Source organism: Manduca sexta, chromosome 11, assembly GCF_014839805.1.
Source record: "Manduca sexta isolate Smith_Timp_Sample1 chromosome 11, JHU_Msex_v1.0, whole genome shotgun sequence".
Taxonomy (NCBI): Eukaryota; Metazoa; Arthropoda; class Insecta; order Lepidoptera; family Sphingidae; genus Manduca; species Manduca sexta.
The window spans coordinates 1666265-1688684 of NC_051125.1; the positions used below are offsets into that span (position 1 = coordinate 1666265).

General features: G+C 37.8%; 2 protein-coding genes and 2 long non-coding RNA genes across 6 annotated transcripts; 2 read left to right on the forward strand and 2 right to left on the reverse strand.

Annotated features, from left to right (window-relative positions):
* The first annotated feature begins 545 nt into the window (after positions 1-545).
* Positions 546-8882, forward strand: LOC115449589 (eukaryotic translation initiation factor 3 subunit F). The gene is made up of 6 exons (XM_030177452.2): positions 546-830; positions 1096-1242; positions 1869-2092; positions 6633-6758; positions 7524-7676; positions 8457-8882. The coding sequence occupies exons 1-6, from the start codon at positions 722-724 to the stop codon at positions 8529-8531; spliced, it is 834 nt and encodes a 277-aa protein (XP_030033312.1). The 5' UTR covers positions 546-721; the 3' UTR covers positions 8532-8882.
* LOC119188991 lies at positions 2964-4818 on the forward strand. The gene is made up of 3 exons (XR_005112194.1): positions 2964-3534; positions 3699-3903; positions 3990-4818. It is a non-coding gene; the product is annotated as an uncharacterized LOC119188991 (long non-coding RNA).
* LOC119188992 lies at positions 4707-6343 on the reverse strand. Of its 3 annotated transcripts, XR_005112197.1 has the most exons (4): positions 5438-6337; positions 5278-5370; positions 5052-5193; positions 4707-4972 (listed from the first exon to the last, which is right to left on the reverse strand). It is a non-coding gene; the product is annotated as an uncharacterized LOC119188992 (long non-coding RNA). The 3 variants fall into 3 exon arrangements; XR_005112196.1 differs by having other exon boundaries at positions 5052-5631; positions 5720-6343; XR_005112195.1 differs by having other exon boundaries at positions 5278-6327.
* On the reverse strand, positions 8876-21705 carry LOC115449588 (DNA repair protein XRCC1). The gene is made up of 12 exons (XM_037437434.1): positions 21343-21705; positions 20486-20596; positions 20129-20215; positions 19807-19983; positions 19358-19550; positions 18944-19122; positions 15440-15797; positions 13357-13510; positions 12739-12950; positions 12177-12439; positions 11555-11686; positions 8876-9038 (listed from the first exon to the last, which is right to left on the reverse strand). Exons 1-12 carry the CDS (start codon positions 21391-21393, stop codon positions 8904-8906), a joined length of 2052 nt encoding a protein of 683 aa, XP_037293331.1. The 5' UTR covers positions 21394-21705; the 3' UTR covers positions 8876-8903.
* Between the last annotated feature and the right edge of the window lie 715 nt (positions 21706-22420).

Below are 22420 nucleotides of genomic sequence, written 5' to 3' on the forward strand. Positions count from 1 at the left end.
CTCAGCGCACACAACGGAAGCTCTTTTAAGAGGAATCAATTTTCTTCATTATTGCAACATTTTATATTAACGCTCTGCTCCAGAGACCAATAAACTACTCTGCTCTTTCTGGTAATAGCGTGATCCTATACATCCGATAGCCAATAAACAAAAAAACAATTTCTTCAGCTTTATATAATAATATAGAATATAGATTCCGGGATAAAAATCCCGCAATATTTTTCCCGGGATAGAAAGAAGTCTAAGTCCTTAACAGGGTCTCTATCACCATACCAAATTTTATCGAAATCCGTTGGCTAGTTTTTGAATTTATCACCTTTAGTCAGGCAGACAGATGTGGCTGGGCTCTTTATTTTATTATATAAATAATAAGTATTTTTTAATTTTTCACGCAGCACACGCAACGGAAGCTCCCAAAAGGAATAAATTTACCCAGTTTTTGCAACATTTTTCATTACTGCTCCGGTTCCATAGGACATAGCGTAATGATATATAGCCTATAGCCATCCTCGATAGGTAGTTCCTGAGATTAACGCGTTCAAACGAACAAACAAACTCTTCAGCTTCAAATAATAGTTTAGTTAGCTTTTCCTCGCAGCTCCGTCCGCGTGAATTTCCTTTTGTCTAGTCTAATTTACAACCTCTATTATTATTCTAATTTACAACCTCAAACACTTAGGTTGTTAAAGTGGCAACACCATTTAGTTCTCTCAAAATCAAAATGGCGCTCAACATAAGTGTCAAGGTGCATCCCGTAGTTTTATTTCAAATTGTAGATGCATATGAACGGCGCAATGCTGATTCTCACAGAGTTATCGGCACATTACTGGGTAAATATTATTTTCTTATGTTTTATGTGTCCATTTTAAAAGCGGTTTTGTTGTGTTCCGAGTTCCGACGTCATGTGCGAAATTTATCTCCTGGTTAGTGTTTACATAGTGCTGATGGTTACTAGTGTGGGTATCTTAATACAGAGCTTTGATACAGAGATTGGAGCTGTAACTTCGGGTTCTGTGCGAGGAGCCTGTCGTATTGATAGACAGGTAAGTGTCGTGGCAGTGGCATATATAGGTTATGTTTTGATGTACGTTACAGGCACCAGCGACAAGGGAGTGGTGGAGGTGACGAACTGTTTCTGCGTGCCGCACAAGGAACACGCCGACCAGGTGGAGGCCGAGCTCAACTATGCGATGGACGTGTACGACCTCAACAGGCGAGTCAACTCTTCAGAGAGCATTGTTGGTGAGTCACCAATCAATACATAACAGATTTCCCTTGTCATGTGTAGTGTGTACTGTATGTAAAATAGTATTTTTAGCATGAATTTAATTTGTTAACAATTATACTTTAAACAAGATTGCTTTTGTAACCACAATAATCTTGTGCCTTTATTTTAGTATAGTGTTGTAATTGTAGTTAGCAGAGAGTGCACAATGTATAAATTGTTAACTTTGAGTATTCAATTTTATACGCATTTTGTTTGCAAAGTAGGGTGATTGGGCCTGTTTCATGACCAGCTCGAATAAGCAACTACTTGACGGAGATTTCTTTGCTGACAGTACAATAACCTTTCCTGTTAAAATAAAAACAAATAGTATTTTTTTGATATTGTGTGAATAGATATAGCATAATATTATTTGTGTATTTGAATACATTTTATACCAACCACTTAGTGTTTTGATGTCAGTTTTTAATAATTTGCTTCTGGTAGAACAGTTTTTTTTTAATATTACAAACATCAATAATTGGCATACCCGAATTTTGTCACTTGCCACCACTAGGATATGGGCCATTAGTTTTCCATCCCTGATGTAGGGTATGATATATTTAAATGAGAAGTCTACATTCTTGTAATATTTGTTCATTAGGCTGGTGGGCGACTGGCAATGAGGTGACAAACCACTCGTCAGTGATCCACGAGTACTACTCGCGCGAGTGCCGCGACCCGGTGCATGTCACGCTGGACACGTCGCTGCAGGGCGGGCGCATGGGGATGCGCGCCTACGTGTGCGTGGCGCTGGGCGTGCCGCGCGGCAAGCAGGGCTGCATGTTCACGCCCATCGACGTCTCTCTCACCTGCTACGAGCCTGAGGTCTCATTGTTACATTATTTTCGTAGCATACTTTTGATAGAGTATGTAGGTGTATTTGGATGATTGTTGGGCTACAGAAATATCACCTTTTTAAAATGAAATAAAACAAATTTTTATTGTAAATTTTTTTTAAGCCGGTGGTTCATAATACTATTCCAATTGAGCCATTCTCAAAACATGGCCACCAGTGGCGAAGGGTGAAAATTTTCAAAAGGGAACCTGACGAAATATTTTTTTCTACAGTTAACATAATGTAATACGCTGTTCACAATAAATTAAAATCAGTAAAATATCATATAATATCAGCCCTGTATTATATACTTGCCCACTGCTGAGCACGGGACTCCTCTACTGCTGAGAGGGATTAGGCCTTAGTCCACCATGCTGGCCTAGTGCGGGTTGGTAGACTTCACACACCTTCGAAATTCCTATAGAGAACTTCTCAGATGTGCAGGTTTCCTCACGATGTTTCCCTTCACCATTAAAGCGAACGATAAATTCACACATGATTTTAGAAAAGTCAGAGGTGTGTGCCCTTGGGATTTGAACCTGCGGACATTCGTCTTGGCAGTCCGTTCCACACCCAACTAGGCTATCGCCGCTTGTAAATATCATAATCCTTAATAATTTCTTTCTAACATTAAAATTATGTCTATTCTCTAAATTTACAAAATAATCATATATTTTGAAAATAGGTACCTAAAAGAGTCCAACAAGAATTAATAACGCACAAATACTAATTATACATTCTAAATTATTAAAAATATTTCGCGCCAATAGCTCAACATGAAGCCGCAAATTCTCGGGTTACCCTGAAGTACAGACACGCACGCACACATGTATTTTTACGTCACTTCCAAAAGATTAGACAAAGACACCTCGCTGCGTGTGAAAGAGACAACAATATAGCGAGGAAAGCTATGCGCGGCCGGCTGGGCTATTACGTAAAATTCAGCAATCGACGAAAACATCGCAAAGCAAAAGCCAAGCCATAGCGATCAATTGCTAATGTTTAAAATTTTGGTATCACGTAACCATTCGTTTGCTTATCGCTCGCTGTCCGCTCTGAGCGAATATAATGCAGTTTTTGCTAGAGCACTAGCGCCAAAAACCATCAGAAGGCAATCAATGGAACTATTTAACGTCAAACTTAAAACATCTGATTGTATTGTTACAAATAAATGGTAAACATTGCTTTTTGGTATTTCATCCCTGTGTTAATGAAAATCATATTCGACACAGTCCACTCTAAATTTCAACAAAAATAATGAAGTGCGCCATGAACAGTTAGTGAAACATTGAAACATGTGTTAAACATTGTGTAAGGATTGTTGAAAGTTAACAAGTAAAATAACTAAGCTTCCAATAGTACTTCGTTAAAGAGACGATGGAACCAAATCTACTTTGGATTTTATACGGCATTGATGTATTTTAGAAACAAGGTAAGTTGTTACATTATAAAATTACAATAGATTAACTAGTAGTAAATAACTTCATGCACTTTTGATAACTTTGTGCAATAAAATAAAACGTTAGTAGGTAGTGTAAGGAGTACGCTGTTTCCCAGTGTTATGTCACATTACAATAATTTGTTTTGATTTTTTAGGATATCAAGATGAACAGAGTGTCAAAAGAACAGCTTGAGGTTTTGTTGGAGTTTTTATAGTTCTTACAAGAACATCATTCTTTAGCCAAAGACATAGACTCGGCACCACATTCAAGAAAACTTTCGATAGTCAGTGGAAACATCTACCGATAAAGCTGAACTCTATTGGTTTAGGTTCTTCCAAAACTGGAGAGCATTTGAAACGGTAATATATTTTACTATAAGTATTTTTTTATAACTATCTTCCAATAAGTAGTATGTATAATTAATGTTATGTGTATCTATTTTTAGTACTGGGCTGATATTTAATAAGAGCAAAACCAGACTTGCTAAACATAGATGGAGTCTTCTGACTGACTGACTGGCAGCGGTCTGAGTACACCGAAAAGATATTTCCGAGATGGACATAAAAATCTGTCATTGGAGAACAGGCTCTGTTTGGGATGTAGAAAACAGAGTTCCAATATTGTAAACTACCATAAATATTATGTATATTAAAGAAAAAAAAGATTTTTATTTAATAACTAGCCTTGCCAACTTCACAACATGTCAAACATTTTAACTTTTTTTTATTTTATGTTTTCTTGTGTAGTTCACATTAATAATAATCACATTGAAATATAGTTTATTTCACTCAGGAATAATGTAGCTTTCTACTGGTAATAGAATTTAAAAAATGAATTCAGTATTTCCAGAATTAACTTAGTGCTAACAATCTTATTAACTTAGATTTTCACACATAATTTGAGTAATTAATTAAATCATTTTTTTGTTTTTAAAATGTACATAGTACTTACATGTATACAGTAGCATGTTTTATATAAATAAAAATGCCGTTTAGAATTTGATTAATAATTTAATACAAAAATTAAATTCAAATTATCTCCTAGTCGACTACAAACATTGCACAATTCTGTGTTGTTGGGCCTTTAACAATGGGAGCTCCTCAGGCTCCCTATTATCAGATTGTGATGGAGCTGACACCTAGTTATTACTGTCTTCTATATATTTGCCAAAGGTGGAACTAGCAGTCTAAGTCTGTAGCAGATGTACAAAACAACACAGGCATTGGTAATTATTGCTACCATATTATGATGATCATAATCCAACACTATGGCTAGCAAACTTTCCAACATGCTTTAATATTCCAATGTAATGCTCAATCAAATTCCTGGCGAAGTTGTAGTAAATATTGGTATAATGTTCTGCGGAACCTTTTTCTGCATTCACAATTGGATTTGAAAGCCATGTTATTAATGGATGCCCCAAGTCCCCTGCAATTTAAAGTGTTTCTCAATAAGATTACATTTAAATAATTTAATATGTATGTTTATCAAAACTATTATTACATACCTAATAACCAGATCCTTTCTCCTCTACTGTGTAAGTTTTGTAATTGAGCCTGCATTTCACAGTTTCTCCAGATATATGCATCATGACTCATCCCACTAAATGATGCATCCACATTAATTATATTTGAATCACTGTAACATATCTGAAAACATAATAGATATTCTGATACATATGGTTAGTAATAAAATTAAATATTATTAGGTGTATGTATTAAAATTTTACTTACAACTTGAACATTTATACCGTGGTAATCCTTTCCATTAAAAAATATTCAGCATGTTAATCAATGCAACCCACACAGCCAAATTTGTTTGAAAAACTGAAAGAAATGAAGTTTGTAAATTTTACTTTAAATTAAATACAATTTTATATAATTAGGACCATACCCATATATGTCATTATTTCTTTGCTGCCATGACTGAGGGAAACAAATATATCTCATCAAAATTTCTCTCGAATTTAGAGCTTTCATCACCTTATTTACTAAATTTGACACATTAGCTTGGCTCAGAACATGTGACTAGCTCATACCTGCAGGTTTTTGATATGAGCCTATAGTGAAGGAGAGTACTGTTAGCACCTGTTATGGAAAATGTAATCGTAAAGACTATTTATAAATTTTTAGACAATGTATATAGGAGCAGAAATAATAAAATAGCTTTACTCACTTTACACTCAACACAAATTTTTATTTCTCCTGCGTGTTTGCGACTTATAAGGCCTTAATTCATCGCACAATTCTTGGGATTTAATTATTAGGCAGATCCAAAGCTTCGGCATCATCCCGAAGATTGCGCCGCAAAGTAGATGTCTTACGCTTTTCTAGTTTCCCCATTCATAGCTTCTAACAATAAAAATACACTAGCCATATCCAAATAGGCACAAATTGAAACAAAAACCCTTAATAATCAACTTAAAACTATTAATAAACAGCGTTACGAACTGAGCGATCAGCGAGCGATCGACCAACAATCAATGATTTACCATTTGCTATTTGACAGTTGTATTTGTTCGCTGATTGCTATTCGATCGCTCTTAAAACTCATACGTAATACCAAAATCTGCTGTGTCTATAGAGATTGAATGCTGTTTTACTTTACCGATTGTTCGACAGAGGCAGCACTGTGTTAAAAACCGTTTGCTTTGCTATCGCTTTGTTTTTGCTCTTAGGTAATACGAATTTGACGTTTTTAGCCATTTGAAAGCAAAAATTGTACAATTTTTGCGATCGCTTTGCTATTGCAAATTACGTAATAGCCCTGCGGGTTCACTTGGAACACTATAGGCGCGAGCACTGCGCGCGAGTTACGATTTAACGAATTGATATGAACGACAAATATCATTGAAGTATTGATTTAATTTAATAAATATAAGATGACTTGTTTGAATATACTATTTTTATTCTAGTTATATTGTGTTTTTCTTTTATTATTTTTGGTTAATTTACAAAGGTAACCCGGTAGGAATCGGCTTGTATGGACGCTTCGCCACTGATAGCCACAGAAAAGTTTATTAATCATCATAATACTTATAGATAATGTACTGTTTATGCCTTTTTCTAATATTTGGATATGTTTCCAGATTGTGGGTCTCCAGTTGTGCCAAAAGACTATGGGTCCAGGAGGTCGGTCGCGACAAGTCCAGCCCATGTTAGACCTGGCGCAGGTCGCTGAGGCCGCCTCCAAACTGTCCTCATTACTAGATCAGGTACAAAATAAATTATAAAGTATGTTGTATCCTTGGCATGAAACACATAATTTTAGAGTTAAACATCTTATGTTTCCTAGTCACATCTCAGATCTCAGATAGTTATATTCGGTTACCCCTACTCTCGATAGCTTTGAAAAGTCCTCTGTGTACTAAAGGGGTGCAACACAGAAGCTATAGAACTTTCTGTATCATTTCTATTTCAGAATCCTGCGCTGCTTGCAAATTCTGTATTTGTTATTTAATTACTTAATTGACCAGTCACATGTTGGCACCAGTCATGAATTACATTCAGATATCCTAGTTTAAGACATACATATATAATTGCCAACCAGTAAATCTGTTTACTTTTGTAGATCTGTTTAATTTTAGACTTCACATTACAAGAAAAGAAATATGTTTGGTACTACTGATGTGGCAATTTCGTGTTGGGAAAGAGATTTTAATGGTCTACATATATTATCCAGGTGGCCAAAATAAGAGTAACTCCATATGATGGAAAGCAAAAATAAATAAATAAATAGTAATAAAATTTTTCACTTTGACTAAATGTCTTGTCTTACACAGTGCCACAAGCTGGTTTGAAATTAGAAATTAAATTTGACTAAGAAAAAGGTGGGAACAAATGTGGTGGTAATTTAGTTCATATACGAAATGAAACAATTACGTTATATAGAAATATAAAGGTAACAAGTGGCCGACTCCTGTTTGTGACTGACTGTGCCTGGTGCGCTGGTGCGGTGTCCTGTAGAGGTGTGTGCGCAGGTGCTGCAGTACGTGGAGGACGTGCTGGCGGAGCGCGTGGAGCCCAACAACGCGGCGGGGCGCCAGCTGCTCGAGCTCGTCAACTCCGTGCCCAACCTCTCCGCCGACACCTTCGCCGACGCCTTCGCCTCCAGCGTCAAGGACCTGCTCATGGTACCCTCTCCGCCTCTTCACACTACCAACTACAATTCCAAAACAACTCTGCATACCCAAAATATTCCTCAACATTATTTTTTATCCATGTGTTATCATAGAAATTGCTCAATTTTTATTTATCATGTAGTGAGTCTATTTTATCACTCAGCCACAAGGCTGATATGCGAGTCTCAAACATGTTGCCTTGCATCAAAATAATACTAGATTTCGGGATTTTACCGCGGTTTTGGTTTTTATGTTACTCTCCGAAACGCTTTGAAAACTAGTGTTCTGGTTGTATTATCATATTTGTAAAAAGAGTCACCAACAAAATTTTCTATATCCTGAAGCATGCTTCAGTTGAATTTCATTAGTAGCACATGGCCACAAATTTTTGCTAAAGACCGCGGATTCTCAATCAATGCAAAAGATAGTTCGAAGCTTGCACACGCCTGGGATCCTGTTAAACATTTAATTGAATTGGAACTCAAAAGACTGGCTGCCAGACTTCAAGACACTGCAAGCTCATTCTGCAATGATGGGACCCTCAGCAGCAATTTTTTTTTAAATTGTGTATTTGTAAAATGCAAGGTACATATAGTAAATATGATATTTGAAATGACCAACACCTCAGTCCAGACCATGACCATAAAGAGTTGTAAAATCTTCGAAACGGCGGAAGTAAAACAAAAAGCATAAACGGTGATAAAATCTTGATTTATATATTTTGTCTTAGGTCCCCTCGCTTGTGTGGTGTGACACGATATTATATCAGTAATACGAGTTAATTTGCCGCAGGTGGTGACCCTGGCACAGCTGATCAAGACGCAGCTCCAGCTGAACGAGAAGTTGACGCTGCTCACGTCGCAGTGAGGCGCGCCCGCCGTCCACCCTGCTCTACCGCAAGCCTCCATCCCCTCACCGGCGACACCTCGAGTGTTGCGCCGGAGATCTATAAAAGCAATTGCTCACTAGTGTAGGCCATAGCCATAACTCGGTTGGACGCAGCTGGCTAATAAAATGGCATACCTTGATTTTTCTCTCAAAATTCAGAAAATTCACATTAATTATTATAAGACTAATAAATATTATATGTAATAGTTACCAACCACATGCTCAACACTTAATATTTCTTTATATAAAATTGGCGAATGGCACCACAGCCGGGGCACGTGGCCGCACTAGTGCGCTGTCAGACAACAATAATAAACGGTGTGAATTGTTTGCAATTGTTTTATTTATGGATCAGTTGGGCGGCAGCAGCGAGCGGCATCGGTGGCAGGCCCACACCCAGGACGGCGACACTACACGCCCGCCCAAACGACCCACACTACCCATCTCCGTCCGCCCCGACACACACACCACGTAGTCCGCCTCTCCCTGCAGATATTGTAATGTCGGTTTATTGTCAAAATTCAAATACACCATTACATATGAGGCATACCACGTGAAGCGGGCACGCAAAAAAATTCGATGTCTCAGATTTTCGTAATATTTGATTATGTATGTGTCCTCGATCCAGATACAAAATATCATTAAAGTATAAAGTCTGGTTAGCGACTCAAAAGGACTTTAAAGTTTTGACTGGCCGGCTGGTATACGCCACTTCGAATCCCAATATCAAGTTTTTAAATTAAAATAAATAAAGCCATGAAATAAATACTTCATCTAAGAATGGAAGTGGGGCCAGTGCCCTTGAGCGTTTAAAGTTTTTCGGGCTTAAGTTTTCCGTTATAATAGTTACGCTGTATATTTTCCCGGGAACCTATATTCTTCCCAGGGTCTCAAACTGTCTCCATACCAAATTAAAAATCACATTTGTAAAAATTATAAAAATATTTCCGCTAAGATAAACGTGTCTAAAAGTTCTTGTGCAATATAGTAAGTACTGCGAAAACTTGCTAGTCTAAAATCGGCTCTAGTGTGTACTAGACTCGTTTTGTGGTCCAAAACATGTCCAGGTATCGACTTTAAAACGGAGCCCAAAATAATAATATTCAAAATGGTGGCCAGCAATACCAAATCTAACATATTTTTCTGTCTAGTGACCATTGATCTATAATATCAATATTTGTAATAAAATAATTCAAACATCCACCCATACCCAAATTCCAATTATTGTAATATATCGCAACACCGAAAATTACTCTTAGTAACCGAGTGACAAAATATACATAGTTGCCTAAAAATATTGTAGTTTGTCAAAAACAAAGTTTGTATGGAAGGATAAGGCATTTAATATAAATTAGATGAAGTTCAAATCACATGTTAATATTTTTTAGTTCTTATTTATGTTTTTTAATTTTACATAGAGTGTATACAGCATTTTAGAATATTTTATGTTACTTAGTACATAATATACACATCCTAGATGAAATGATGGCGACATCAATTTGTGAGAGCGCCTGATTGCGCGTAACTGCAAATATTCCTGTTACTATAAGCTGTTGTTTGAGTAGGCGTTTTTAAAAATAAATTAATATTTCGTTATATATAACGGTATTAAAAAAAATAAGATGAGTGTATTTAAAAATAGGGTATAGTATTATTTCAGAATATAGTTAACTCAAGTAAATAAGAGAGATATCGAAATGTTAACGATGTAAAATTCTTACCGTTGAGCGATGTTTGGCAGATATTATGATTTTATTCACGGTATCGTGTTTAATAAAAAGATACGCCGCTGTGCAAAAGACCATAAGCCAAACTACTTATTTCTTGAAAAATATTTCCAAAGAATGCTTACATTATTTTTTGCAGGACGCCCAAAGTGGACATAAAATTGAGTTTTACATATCTTAACCCCTTAATGAGCTTTTTTATTGTATTTTTGGAAATTGAAAAAATATTTTTATTTCTCCAAAAAAAAAAAAAAATGTTTTAAAGTTTCAAACTTGAATTTCACTAAGTTTGAAATAGAACAAGTTAATACAATTAAATCTTTTTAAAATGTTATTTATTATGCACCGTCCGCAATATAAATATATTTTTTTATATCATAATCAGTTATAATTGAATCCTGAGAGCAATGCAAAACATGATAAAATACTCTGATCTAAAGTATATAGTTTAATTCAAAGTTTTTACTACTTCGCTCTTTCTGGCGACCGCTGCGCTTCGGCACTGTAGCCGGTCTAGCTCCTAAACGACTTCTCAGTCCATTATGAAAGTTCGCAGGGATTATCTAAATAAAAGTAGCTATTTTTAGAAAAAAAAAAAAAAAATATATAAATATGCCAACTTTGTGAAATTACAGTTTGAAACTTTAAAACATATTTTTTTCGAAGAAAAAAAATTTTTTTTTTCAATTTCCAAAAATACAATAAAAAAGCTCATTAAATGAGGTATTTATTTCATGGCTTTATTATTTTAATTTTACATACATAACATAACATCACGCATTTTATCCCCGAAGGGGTATGCAGAGGCGCAACTAGGGCACCCACTTTTCGCCAAGTATGTTCCGTCCCATGATGTGATAGGGGGCGAGCCTATCGCCATATCGGGCACAAATTCCAGACTCCGGGCTGATACCGAGCAGAAAAACCTAAATATCACTTTGCCCGACCCGGGATTCGAACCCAGGACCTCAGAGCGCTATTGTACCGGACGTGCAATACAACTACGCCACCGAGGCAGTCAATTTTTTATTTTAAAGCTTGATATTGGGATTCGAAGTGGCGTATACCAGCCGGCCAGTCAAAACTTCAAAGTCCTTTTGAGTCGCTAACCAGACTTTATACTTTAAAAATATTTTGTATCTGGATCGAGGACACATACAGGTATAACATAATCAATTATTACGAAAATCTGAGACATCGATTTTTTTTGCGTGCCCGCTTCACGTGGTATGCCTCATATCGTATAAATAAAAAAGTGCAGTTGTAGACACTCACGTCCACGACGACTCCCCCGTAGGCGCGCACGTATCTGCGCACGAGGTCGGCGTCGTCGCCGCGGGACTCGCGGGCGTCGATCGCGAATGTGTATCCGTCGAAGAAGTTCGGCAAGGATTTGTTTTCATCTATCTGAAATATCGTGGCGATAGCCTAGTTGCGTGTGGGACGGTCTGTCGAGATGTATGCCTGCAGGTTCAAATCCCAAGGACACACATCACACACACCTTTCTAAAGTTATGTGTGTATTCCTTGTGAATTATCGCTTGCTTTAACGATGAAGGAAAACATCGTGAGGAAACCTGCATACCCGAGAAATTCTCTATAGGAATTAGGGTTTTCCAATCTGCACTGGGCCAGCGTGGTGTACTAAGGCCAAAACCGTCTCAATAGTAGAGGAGGCCCGTGCCCAGCAGGGGGCAGTATATAATTCAGGGTTGATATTATTATTATCTGAAATAAATAGCCTTGTTTTGTGGGAGATACACTCGCACTTTTGCCTGTTAGAAATAAACCTGGATCTATTAAAGATATCACATACAAAACAACCATGTTGGACAGGAAGGAACTGAATATTTGTCATCGCGATGTACAGATGTGTCTGCGGGGTCTCCATGCTCACCTCTTCTTTCTTAGATTTTGGTTCCTCGTCACAGACGGTTTCTTCACTGTCCGAGTCCTCAACAGTCACTTGTCCGCGGTAACGTTCGTCCTTCACGAACATGACGTCAGAGTCGTTCAGAACTGCGTCCGCGTCGGTGTCGTCATCATCGGCGCGGCCGTTGTCGGTGGCGGCGGTATCAGGTAGAGTCTGCTCAGGCGAGTGGCGCCGCTGTTTCTTTTGATTTTGGAGTACGTCTTGGATCTCGTCATCCGTATCACATTCTGAAAGTTATCATTTCATCATCATTATCAGGCTCATGAAGTCCGCCGCTGTATATAGGCCTCCCCTAAAAATGACCCAGACGGAGTCGGTAATGGCGTTTTCCTACGATCTCTATCAAATCATAAAAGTTGACATTTAGATGTAAGTATTATAAATAAAGTGGGAAGTGTCAGTTTTTAGAAATTCTGGTGATTATGACTATTTTTTGTGTAGTTGTTTACTATAATAAAAATGATAAAAAATAGTGTTTATAATGTTTTGATGATGGGCGCCTGCCGTGCCGTGCGTTGTCACTGACCGCTGGAGAGGTCGGAGTCGCCGGAGAGGGTGGAGAGCGCGGAGAGGTCGGGCGGCGCGCGGCGGTGCTGCGGCTCGGTGGCGAACCAGCGCCACGGCAGCCGCCGCGCGCGCGCCGCGCACTGCCGCAGCCACGCGCCGCGCACCGCCGGCGCCGCGCCGCCCGCCTCCGCGCGCAACTGCTTCAGCTTCGGCGTGTTCGGGAACGCGCATCTGCACACCACGCGCCGCACCACGTTACAATCTTACTGCCTACTACCATAAAACACTTGTCTATTATGAAGCTGAAACACCCTAATTAAATTTTGATGTAAAAATAATGATAATGAAAATTCACGCGGAATTGATAGATCAAGCACGCCGCACGCACCGCCGCAAGGAACGAGCGGGACTTGTGCGGGGCCGCGGGGTGAGGAAGAGAATGCTTGTAACGGTCGGCTGAAGTAGTAGGTATCAGTGAGCGATCGACATATACACTTGTGTACATATGTCTTTAGATTTTGTTTACCTTGCATAATATGATAATGGTGAATGATTTATAATTGGGATAATTTAATCTATAAGACAAAATGATACAAATGGAGTATTATAGTCGGTAACACCCGACAGCGGTACAGACACGAGGTGCGTGCAGCGCGGCGTCCAGTGGCGCTCGTAGCGTGCGCCGAGGCGCACGGCCGTGTCGCGCAGCGCGCCGCGCTCGGGGTTCTCGTACCCGCTCAGCGCGAACACCACGCCGCGCAGGGGCTGGGCGCAGCGCGGACCCACGCGCTCTGGCGTACGCAAACAAATACCATGCATTTATATTGCGAATTCTATAAACGATTCCAATAAGAAACCAGTCCCAATAAATTATATATATACATGGAAAATAACCTTTATTCTGATTCGTCTATTTATGTGATCGATGCAAAAATTCCATGGGATCATTTATGAAAACGGCGGCGTTGATGTACAAGAAGAAACAGATTGATTGAATAATCGAATAACATAGCCGAAGCCGTTGGGTCTGAGAGCAAAATTATATTTCATCAATTTAATGCAGGCGAACACTAAGAAGAGGTTAAGTTAATTTTATGCCCACTTTAAGCATCGAGAATAAAATAACATAGATATTCTTCTTAAATATTTTGCAGGAAATAGTAGTTTGCCCTATGGTCTTGTGCACGGTGGCAAATTTTTTTTATTAAACACAATACAATCATCCAAAAATACTTTAAAACCATGTATTGTACATCGTTAACATTTCTATCTCTGTGTTATTTATTTGATTTTACTATACTCTGGATTAATAACTACTTCGTTTAAAATACATATCGGGTCTTTTCTTTTAAAATATCATTGTATATAAAAAATATGTACTAAATTAATATTGAAAACGCCTACTAAAACAACAGCTTATAGTAACGGGAACTTTTGCCGCAACATGCAGTCAGGCGCTTTTGCCAACTGATGTTGATGTTATGTATTATCTGGAATGTGTATGTTATTTATGAAGTCATATAAAACGTTCTAAAATAATACATATGTACATTTTGTTATAAACTTAAAACAAAAACTATAATTTAAGAAAATTAACCATGATTTAAACCTCGTCTAATTTATATTCAATGCCTTAGCATTCCACACTAGAATATTAAGGTAACTATGTATATTTTGTCACTCGGTTTTTCTATATAATATATTGCGCGAGAACTCGCAGACGCATTTACCCGAGCGAAAATATTTTAATAATTTCATACAAATGCGACTTGCTACAAGCTCTGCAAGCTCCATAACTTGCAGAAGTCAGTTTGCCTGACAGTTTACATATTAAATATGAGGTATACATCTAACGGCAAGGAAAAAAGGGCAAAAATAAGTAACATTTTAAGAAATTATAAAAAAGAAAACTATAAAATGTTCTTTTTCATATATTATGCAGTAATTGGCCCGACAGCATATAGTACTAGACTGTGATTTATAATATTATAATATGATTTTATGTTTAAACAGGCACTGATTGGGTTCGTTTTTGTTTTCTCTTATAACAAAACCATTCTAGAGCTTAGAACGTATTTTATTTTCGAAACGGTTTTTTTAATTTTTATATAGCTAAAATCCATAATTAAATACGCAGAAAATCGAAAAACTTGTGTTTAATTGTCAAAACTTGTTATGCATCCATTTTCCCTTTTAGAAAGGCGAAAATATTCTCTATCATACAGCATAAAAAGTGTTTTCATGACAACAAATATACTGAAATACCACAGTAACGGAACGCCGCTTTATTAAATTTTTTTTTTGAATAATTTTGTTACGAAAAACTTACTGTGGCGCAATTTGAGAATGTCGAGTTTATAATCAGCGAGTACGATTAAATCCAGTTTTGTTACAAGATTCTAAATTTTAACCTGTATAATATACGCATCCGGCACCGAAAGTTTCAATGAATTAACCTGTATAATAATTAAGTATAGCTATTACAACTAAAAGCGATAAATTATGTTAACAAACGATTCCTTGGCTCGATTTAACCAATAGTTTCCTACCATAATATTTTCAAACGTAAATAAACAATACCATCTAGTGAGCGTTATAGTACAGTGCCCAAGGACATTGCTCAAGACAATGGCGTTATTTAAAGTCTTAACTACTGGTTGTCATGGCTATGAGAAACATGCGAGCGTACTACGAGCAAGAGTTATAAATCACAATGTTACCGTCATCATCTGTTGGCGCGCGGTCTTTAGTTTCTCGTGGTCTTTTCCCGCGAGTGTCGTCACGCTTGTCATGCCTCGAGCGAGGGTGCGAGTGCGTGTCGGTGCCGCCTCTGACAGCGGCGTTGTCGCGTTTGTGACCGACACTGTCCCGCTTGTTGGTCGAGTTGTGTGCGCTGTCAGTGTCACGCGCGGTGTCGCGGCTGTTGCTATCTCTCCGTTTGTGAAGGGCGGTGCTGTCCTTCGGCGGCTCGTCGCTCGAGCTTCGACCGTTCTCGTCCCGTTTATTGCCGTCCTTCGCTTTCGTACTCGTTTCTGTCTTGTCTTTGTTCTTATCGGCCATTTGTTTAGTGGGGTCTAGCTGTAACATGAAACATATAAACCCTGAGCTACACATTAAGCGTTTTATAATATGATTAATTATATTGTTTCTTATTTTAGTTTAATAGCAAATTAAATGCTTAGGTAGCTAGTGAAAGGCTGGTAGGTTAGCTAGGTTAAGGCTTTTATCGTTCTCACCAGTGTGGATCACGATGCGTTCCTCCCTTTATCTTTATTAAGATTATTTACATCATTTTATTTCTTCTTTCCTGCCCGAGCCCGAGCTGGCTCCTTTGTTTACTTTTTAGACTTTTATTTATTTTATCCACAATTTAAAATGTCTTTATTTATATAAACGACTTTATTTGAGTAGTCATAAAATATTCTCATGTACCTTGACTTATCACAAAAGCAACTATGTTCGACAATGTGATGAATAAAGCATTTTATTTTATTTTTAAATATATAAATCGCACAACAAGATAAAATAATTGCTTGGTTGGTTCCTGCTTTTAAAATCGGTTAAACGTCCAAATCGCGTTTCCTACACCGATAACCAAAATCGCATACTGCATAACAACACAGTAAACGGAACAAGGAAATGAATTTAAAATTATATGTGTAATATCAATATCATATAGGTACTATATTGTTTTCAATATATTGTCGCCGATAATAATCCTAATATTATAAATGCGAAAATTTGTAATGATATATGTATGTATGTTTATTCCTCTTTCACGAAAAAACTACATGACGGATTTGGATGAAACTACAGTTATATTGTTTATACATCAGAATAGCACATAGGCTGCAATTTATAATGATTTTGTGTATTTTGGCCATAATACGATATATAACAAGTAAGTAGGAAAAAAAATGTATCCTGGAAAAATCCTTCACGCGGGCGAAGCCGCGAGCAGGGGCTAAAATATTTATTATGTTGTTGTATATTTGAAATTGGAGGCGCTGTTCTTTACTTTAAAAAATTAATGGACTGTATTTTGCGGAGGAAAAATATGTACCTGGACACGACACGCACTTGTAGGACTAGAGCTGCCTGCGGGATAGAAATGAAAATATAGGCAACTCAAAGAGGATGGGAGCACAGTACCTTACGGCGTCTGCGGCGGCGGTTCGGCGGGATGATGCTGGCGACGACCACTTATACTAAACTTCACTCCCTATCTATGATATGCACACTCACACGAAGTTAATTAAGGAAAAAGCACCACAGACCGATAATTTTCAATGAATTATGCTCCGACGTCATCGTGTCCATTTGTTTGCGGAGCGCGAACGAGAGTGTTGCACCCGCAGCCGTGCGGCGCGCTCGCGGAACGTTTCCGAGCGAAGCGCTCTCGCTCTCGCTCTCGCTCGCTGGAAAGGTATGAGCGGGAAAGGGATGCGGTAAGGAAGTGCACGTGTCGTGTCACCAAATCATTAATAACAAAACTATTTGGATTGACGCGACCGGAAATGCGAAGTTAAAATTTATAAAGAATGAATTAGAAATATGGCGCAACCAGAAATATTACATCGATATTATTTAACTAGCCTTTGCCCGCGGCTCCGCCCGCGTTATAAAGTTTTTCGAGCTAAAGTTTTCCGTTATAAAAGTCACGCTATATATTTTCCCGGGAGCCTATGTTCTTCCCAGGGTTTCAAACTGTCTCCATACCAAATTTTATCCTAATACGTTGGGTAGTTTTTGAGTTTAACACGTTCGTGTAGACCGATGCAGCGGGGGACTTTGTTTTATGATATATTTTTGTAGAACTTTTTAAGAGGAACAATCCCGTCATACATTATTGTTGCATAACTTTAACCGTTTACGCAGCGCACGCAACAGAAGCTCTCAAAACTAATAAATTTTCCCCGTTTTTGCAACATGTTTCATTACTGCTCCGCTCCTATTGGCCATAGCGTGACGATATATAACCTATAGCACTCCAGGAACAAAGGGCTATCCAACACAAAAAATATTTTTTCATTTCAAACTGATAAGTATTTCCTGAAATTAGCCATTACTGCTCCGCTCCTATTGGGCATAGCGTGATGATATATATAGCCTATAGCATTCCAGGAACAAAGGGCTATCCAACACAAAAATAATTATTCAGTTCAAACTCCTAGTTTCTGAGATTAGCCATTACTGCTCTGCTCCTATTGGTCATAGCGTGATGATATATAGCCTATAGCACTCCACGAACAAAGGGCTATCCAACACAAAAAGATTTTTTCAGTTTGGATCGGTAGTTCCTGAGATTAGCGCGTTCAAACAAACAAACAAACTCTTCAGCTTTATATAATAGTATAGATATAGATTATATGTTGTTTACTCTATCGCAAATTGTTACATTTAAATAGTTTTTATTTCTTTTTTAAGTATTGTAATAGAGTTATCTGTTAGTGTACAATTGATAGAATAAGTACTTGAGCACTTTCTATTGTCTTAAAGATGATCATGCTGTGATTGCTTATAACTAGAGTTACATTTACGTAAGCGATTATAGCTATAAATATGTGTAGATATTATAAGAATTATTGTAAATTCCGTCAGCGATAATAATAAATAATAATATTAGCCCTGTATTATATACTTGCCCACTGCTGAGCACGGGCCTCCCCTGCTACTGAGAGGAATTAGGCCTTAGTCCACCACGCTGGCCTAGTGCGGATTGGTAGACTTCACACACCTTTGAAATTCATATAGAGAACTTCTCAGATGTGCAGGTTTCCTCACGATGTTTTCCTTCACCGTTAAAGCGAATGATAAATTCACAAAGAATACACACATGATTTTAGAAAAGTCAGAGGTGTGTGCCCTTGGGATTTGAACCTGCGGACATTCGTCTTGGCAGTCCTTTCCACACCCAACTAGGCTATCCATTAGCAATCCTTATTCAAAAAATAAATAAATATGTTATTAATAACAGACTCCTTTAGTGGCGTAGTTGTATTGCGTGGATGGTACAACCAGCGCAATGAGGTCCCAGGGTCTATTCCAGGTCGGGCAAAGGGATATTAGTTTTTTCTGCTCAGTATATGCCTAGAGTGTGGAATTTGTGCCCGCTATAGTGATAGGCTAATTCGCTATCATGCATGCGACATGTGGGCGCCCGGTTCCGCCGTTGCGTAGCTCTTCTGGGCTAAGCTCGTGATGCGTGTTTGTTGATAACTGACATTTAGTTTGTTTCGTTCGTCCTTGCGTTGCTTGTGTGTGTGCAGCAGGCGGTCGCGGTGCGCGTGCGCGGGCGCGGGCGGGCTCGCCGCCTGCTTCGAGATCGGCGTCTTGGTGAGGCGCGACGCGCTGTCTGACAAGTGCTTCAACGCTTGCGACGACGCTTGTCTTATTTGAGTTTCTAAACGCAAGGAGTTCTTTAAATAGTAATTAAGTGTTAACAGTGTTTAAATACACATGAAATTGCCTTTGAAGACACTGTTAAATATTTATAATTGTAAAAAAACTTTTATTGTACCTACTCTCGTTATTATTCAAGTTAAGAACAATATTCTGGGTATTACTTGGACATTTTTAAATCCTGCACATTGGCTACTCCACAGAATCTATACTCCACATTATTATATGAGTGTCACCTGTGTTGGTATGTTTGGTGCTGGCGTGCTGCACATGTTTGGCGAACAGTTCCCCGGGTCGGAACTCCTCCTCGTCCGAGGAACCCGGTGTGGAGTCCACGACAAAGAGGCGCGGAGGCACTGCTGATGTCACACTCGAAACCACGTCGTTAGAGTCTTCAGGCTCGTCCAAATGGATGAAAGATATGCCATACTGAAATAAATATCGTAAATAAGTTAACAGCCAAATTGTAAATGATAACAGTGTCTTATTATGAAATACATGCACTGCAAAATGTGGTAATTTATCAAGATTACTATGATAGTAATCTTGATAAATTACCACATTTTGCAGTATTGTGTATAGTAGTTATTCAGTACTGTTTTGATTGAATTATAATATACTACAAACCCGTTTACTGCAGCATAGTATAACCTTAAAACGTTAAAGTAGATATGTAGAGGATGACCTGGCAGTGTTTGTTATATGGCTGTGTGCAGACGAGGCGCAGGCGGTCCCAGCGCTGCGCGGCGTGCGCGGCGAGCTGCGCGGCGCCGAACGAGCGCACGCGCTCCGCCGCGCCACGCTCCGCCGCGCCGCGCCGCGCCTCGCCCGCGCTCACGAACACGCTGCTCGGCAACAGCACCTGCCGCCACAACACACATTACTGCTGCTTTACATATTCACTACTACCACCCTACATCAATATCAATCTCACATCACCTTGAATGACATCCAGAACAATGACAATGTGCATTAACTATGATAAAGTTAAAAGATATAATAAACACCTGGAATGGTTCATCTGGTTTCTCTGAGCGTCCTACTAGCACTTCAACAGTTGCTGCATTGTATGCTCCAATGTGGACTGCTGAAATCTAGGAATTGATTTGTATTATTGTTTTACACAAATTATATCCAACATAGTAAAATAACATGCAAACTTAGATATACTTAATGTTATGGAACCCATTACCCTGATAAATAGACTGTTTATAAAGATAATGGACATTCAATCTAGTACTTTTATAACCTTAGCATTTATATAAGTTAAGTATTCAGGAAATTTCCATACTTTATAGGGAACTCTTATTATAATTAAATAAATCTTAAGAAGGCAACATGGTAATGGTACCCAATATAATTACTTTGACAGCTTTAGCGAGCTGCAGCACCACAGAGGCAGAGGACTCGCCCGTCTTACACAACCACTTCTTCTTGCTCACCTCCCGAGCCAACAGGTTGCTGGCAGGGTTCTCCTGAGTAGTACACAATTATTTTATAAAGTTGTATTTTTTTTTGTTTTCCATGTTATGTTCATCATTTAAGAACAATGTGTTCATTTGTTGCTCGGTCTGTCAACATATGTACAAAGTCATATTTAGATTTTTGCATTTGTTAGACATTGTCCATTGAGTTTAATATAATAATAATACCGTTAAGGCCAATTGCAGTATAATTACCTAAGTTCAGTTTTGAAATGAAACAATTTATTTAATTTTATCACATATTGTAATCTGCTTCCGTTCCTGGGATAAACATGCAAACATTACTTCTATTGTTGTAATAAAATTCTGTATAGGATATGTTTGCATATTAATTATTCCATTTTAATCCATACTTATATAATCAAACTCTTACATCTTTACTCTGGTTAGATTAGACGCAAATTGAGTAACAAACTTCTATAAGATTTTTAAAAACATTGTTATGTTGACCGCATGTTTATTGTGGAGTAGAGCAACGATAGAATTTGGAATTATAACTTATAGTTTATTTATATTAGTGCTGAGTGATTTTTATAGAACTTCCATTTATCGTGGTTAATGCTTTGTGCACCTTCAGTGTCATACATATTAGAGCTTGATACTTTCATATAATGTTTTGGAATGTTTTAAACATATATGATGTGGTTGTCCTTAAATTAAAATAAAAGAAAGTATCAATATACACTGGAGGGGTTGAACATTATTAAAAGGAAATTCTTAAAAACTTCCATACTTACAGGATCCTCGCTGCTGAAACTGACGACATAGTCTATTTTCACACGGGGCATTGTGATGGTTTGCTGTTGTTTTTTTAGTTATTAACGGTTAATAGATTTTACATCACGTTAACACCAGAGTTATCACATTTAAATACAATTCAATTCAATTCAATTCAATATTTAAATACGGTTTACAAAATTATTTTGACAGTTGATAGCCACTAGTGTTGCCTAGTTGAGTATCATTAATCATAACCAAAACGAATTATAATATATATGAAAAATTAGAACACAATCAAGTACCGAATATCGATGTTAATCGAGACTAACATAATTCTTACGTAGTATATTACTTACTCTATGAACATAATGATAAGTACTCAATCTATATTGACGTAGAATGAATCCTCGAAGATGAGCATGATATATTTTTAGGATCTGGCTATGTGCTAGATATTAATTGTCAGAAATCATGCCATATTACTTTTTATTATGGTAATTATAATCACTGCTGCAAAACTGCGCGCTAGTCGTATTTTTAGAAGCTATTTACTCGAAATTTATAAAAAATATACATATAGACAAAAAATTAAAAATCTCATTTCTACAATGTGTTATCTGAGATTTGATAGTTCAAATTTTTTATGTATTTTTATGTAATATAAAAATATAAGTCCCAACCGAAGCACAATTTTGAAACTCAACCCCTTTTTAGACTCGCATGGAATTCTACGCATTGGAGGCCGTCTGAAAAACTCAGGCTATCCCGAAGAAATCAAACATCCCATTCTCATACCAGGACGGGGAAGACTAACTCAACTCATAATTGAAAAGGCTCATAAACGCACATTACACGGTGGAGCAAGATTAACGCTGGCTTTCACTAGAAATAAATATTGGATTATTAGCGGTAATCGAACCGTCAAGAAGACACTGCGACAATGCATACGATGCCGTCGTTACGCTACCACAAGAACGGAACAATTAATGGGAAATCTTCCTAAACACAGGATAACTCCATCGAGGCCATTTTCACATACTGGCGTGGACTTTACTGGACACGTGGATATAAAGATAAACAAAGGCCGTGGGATAA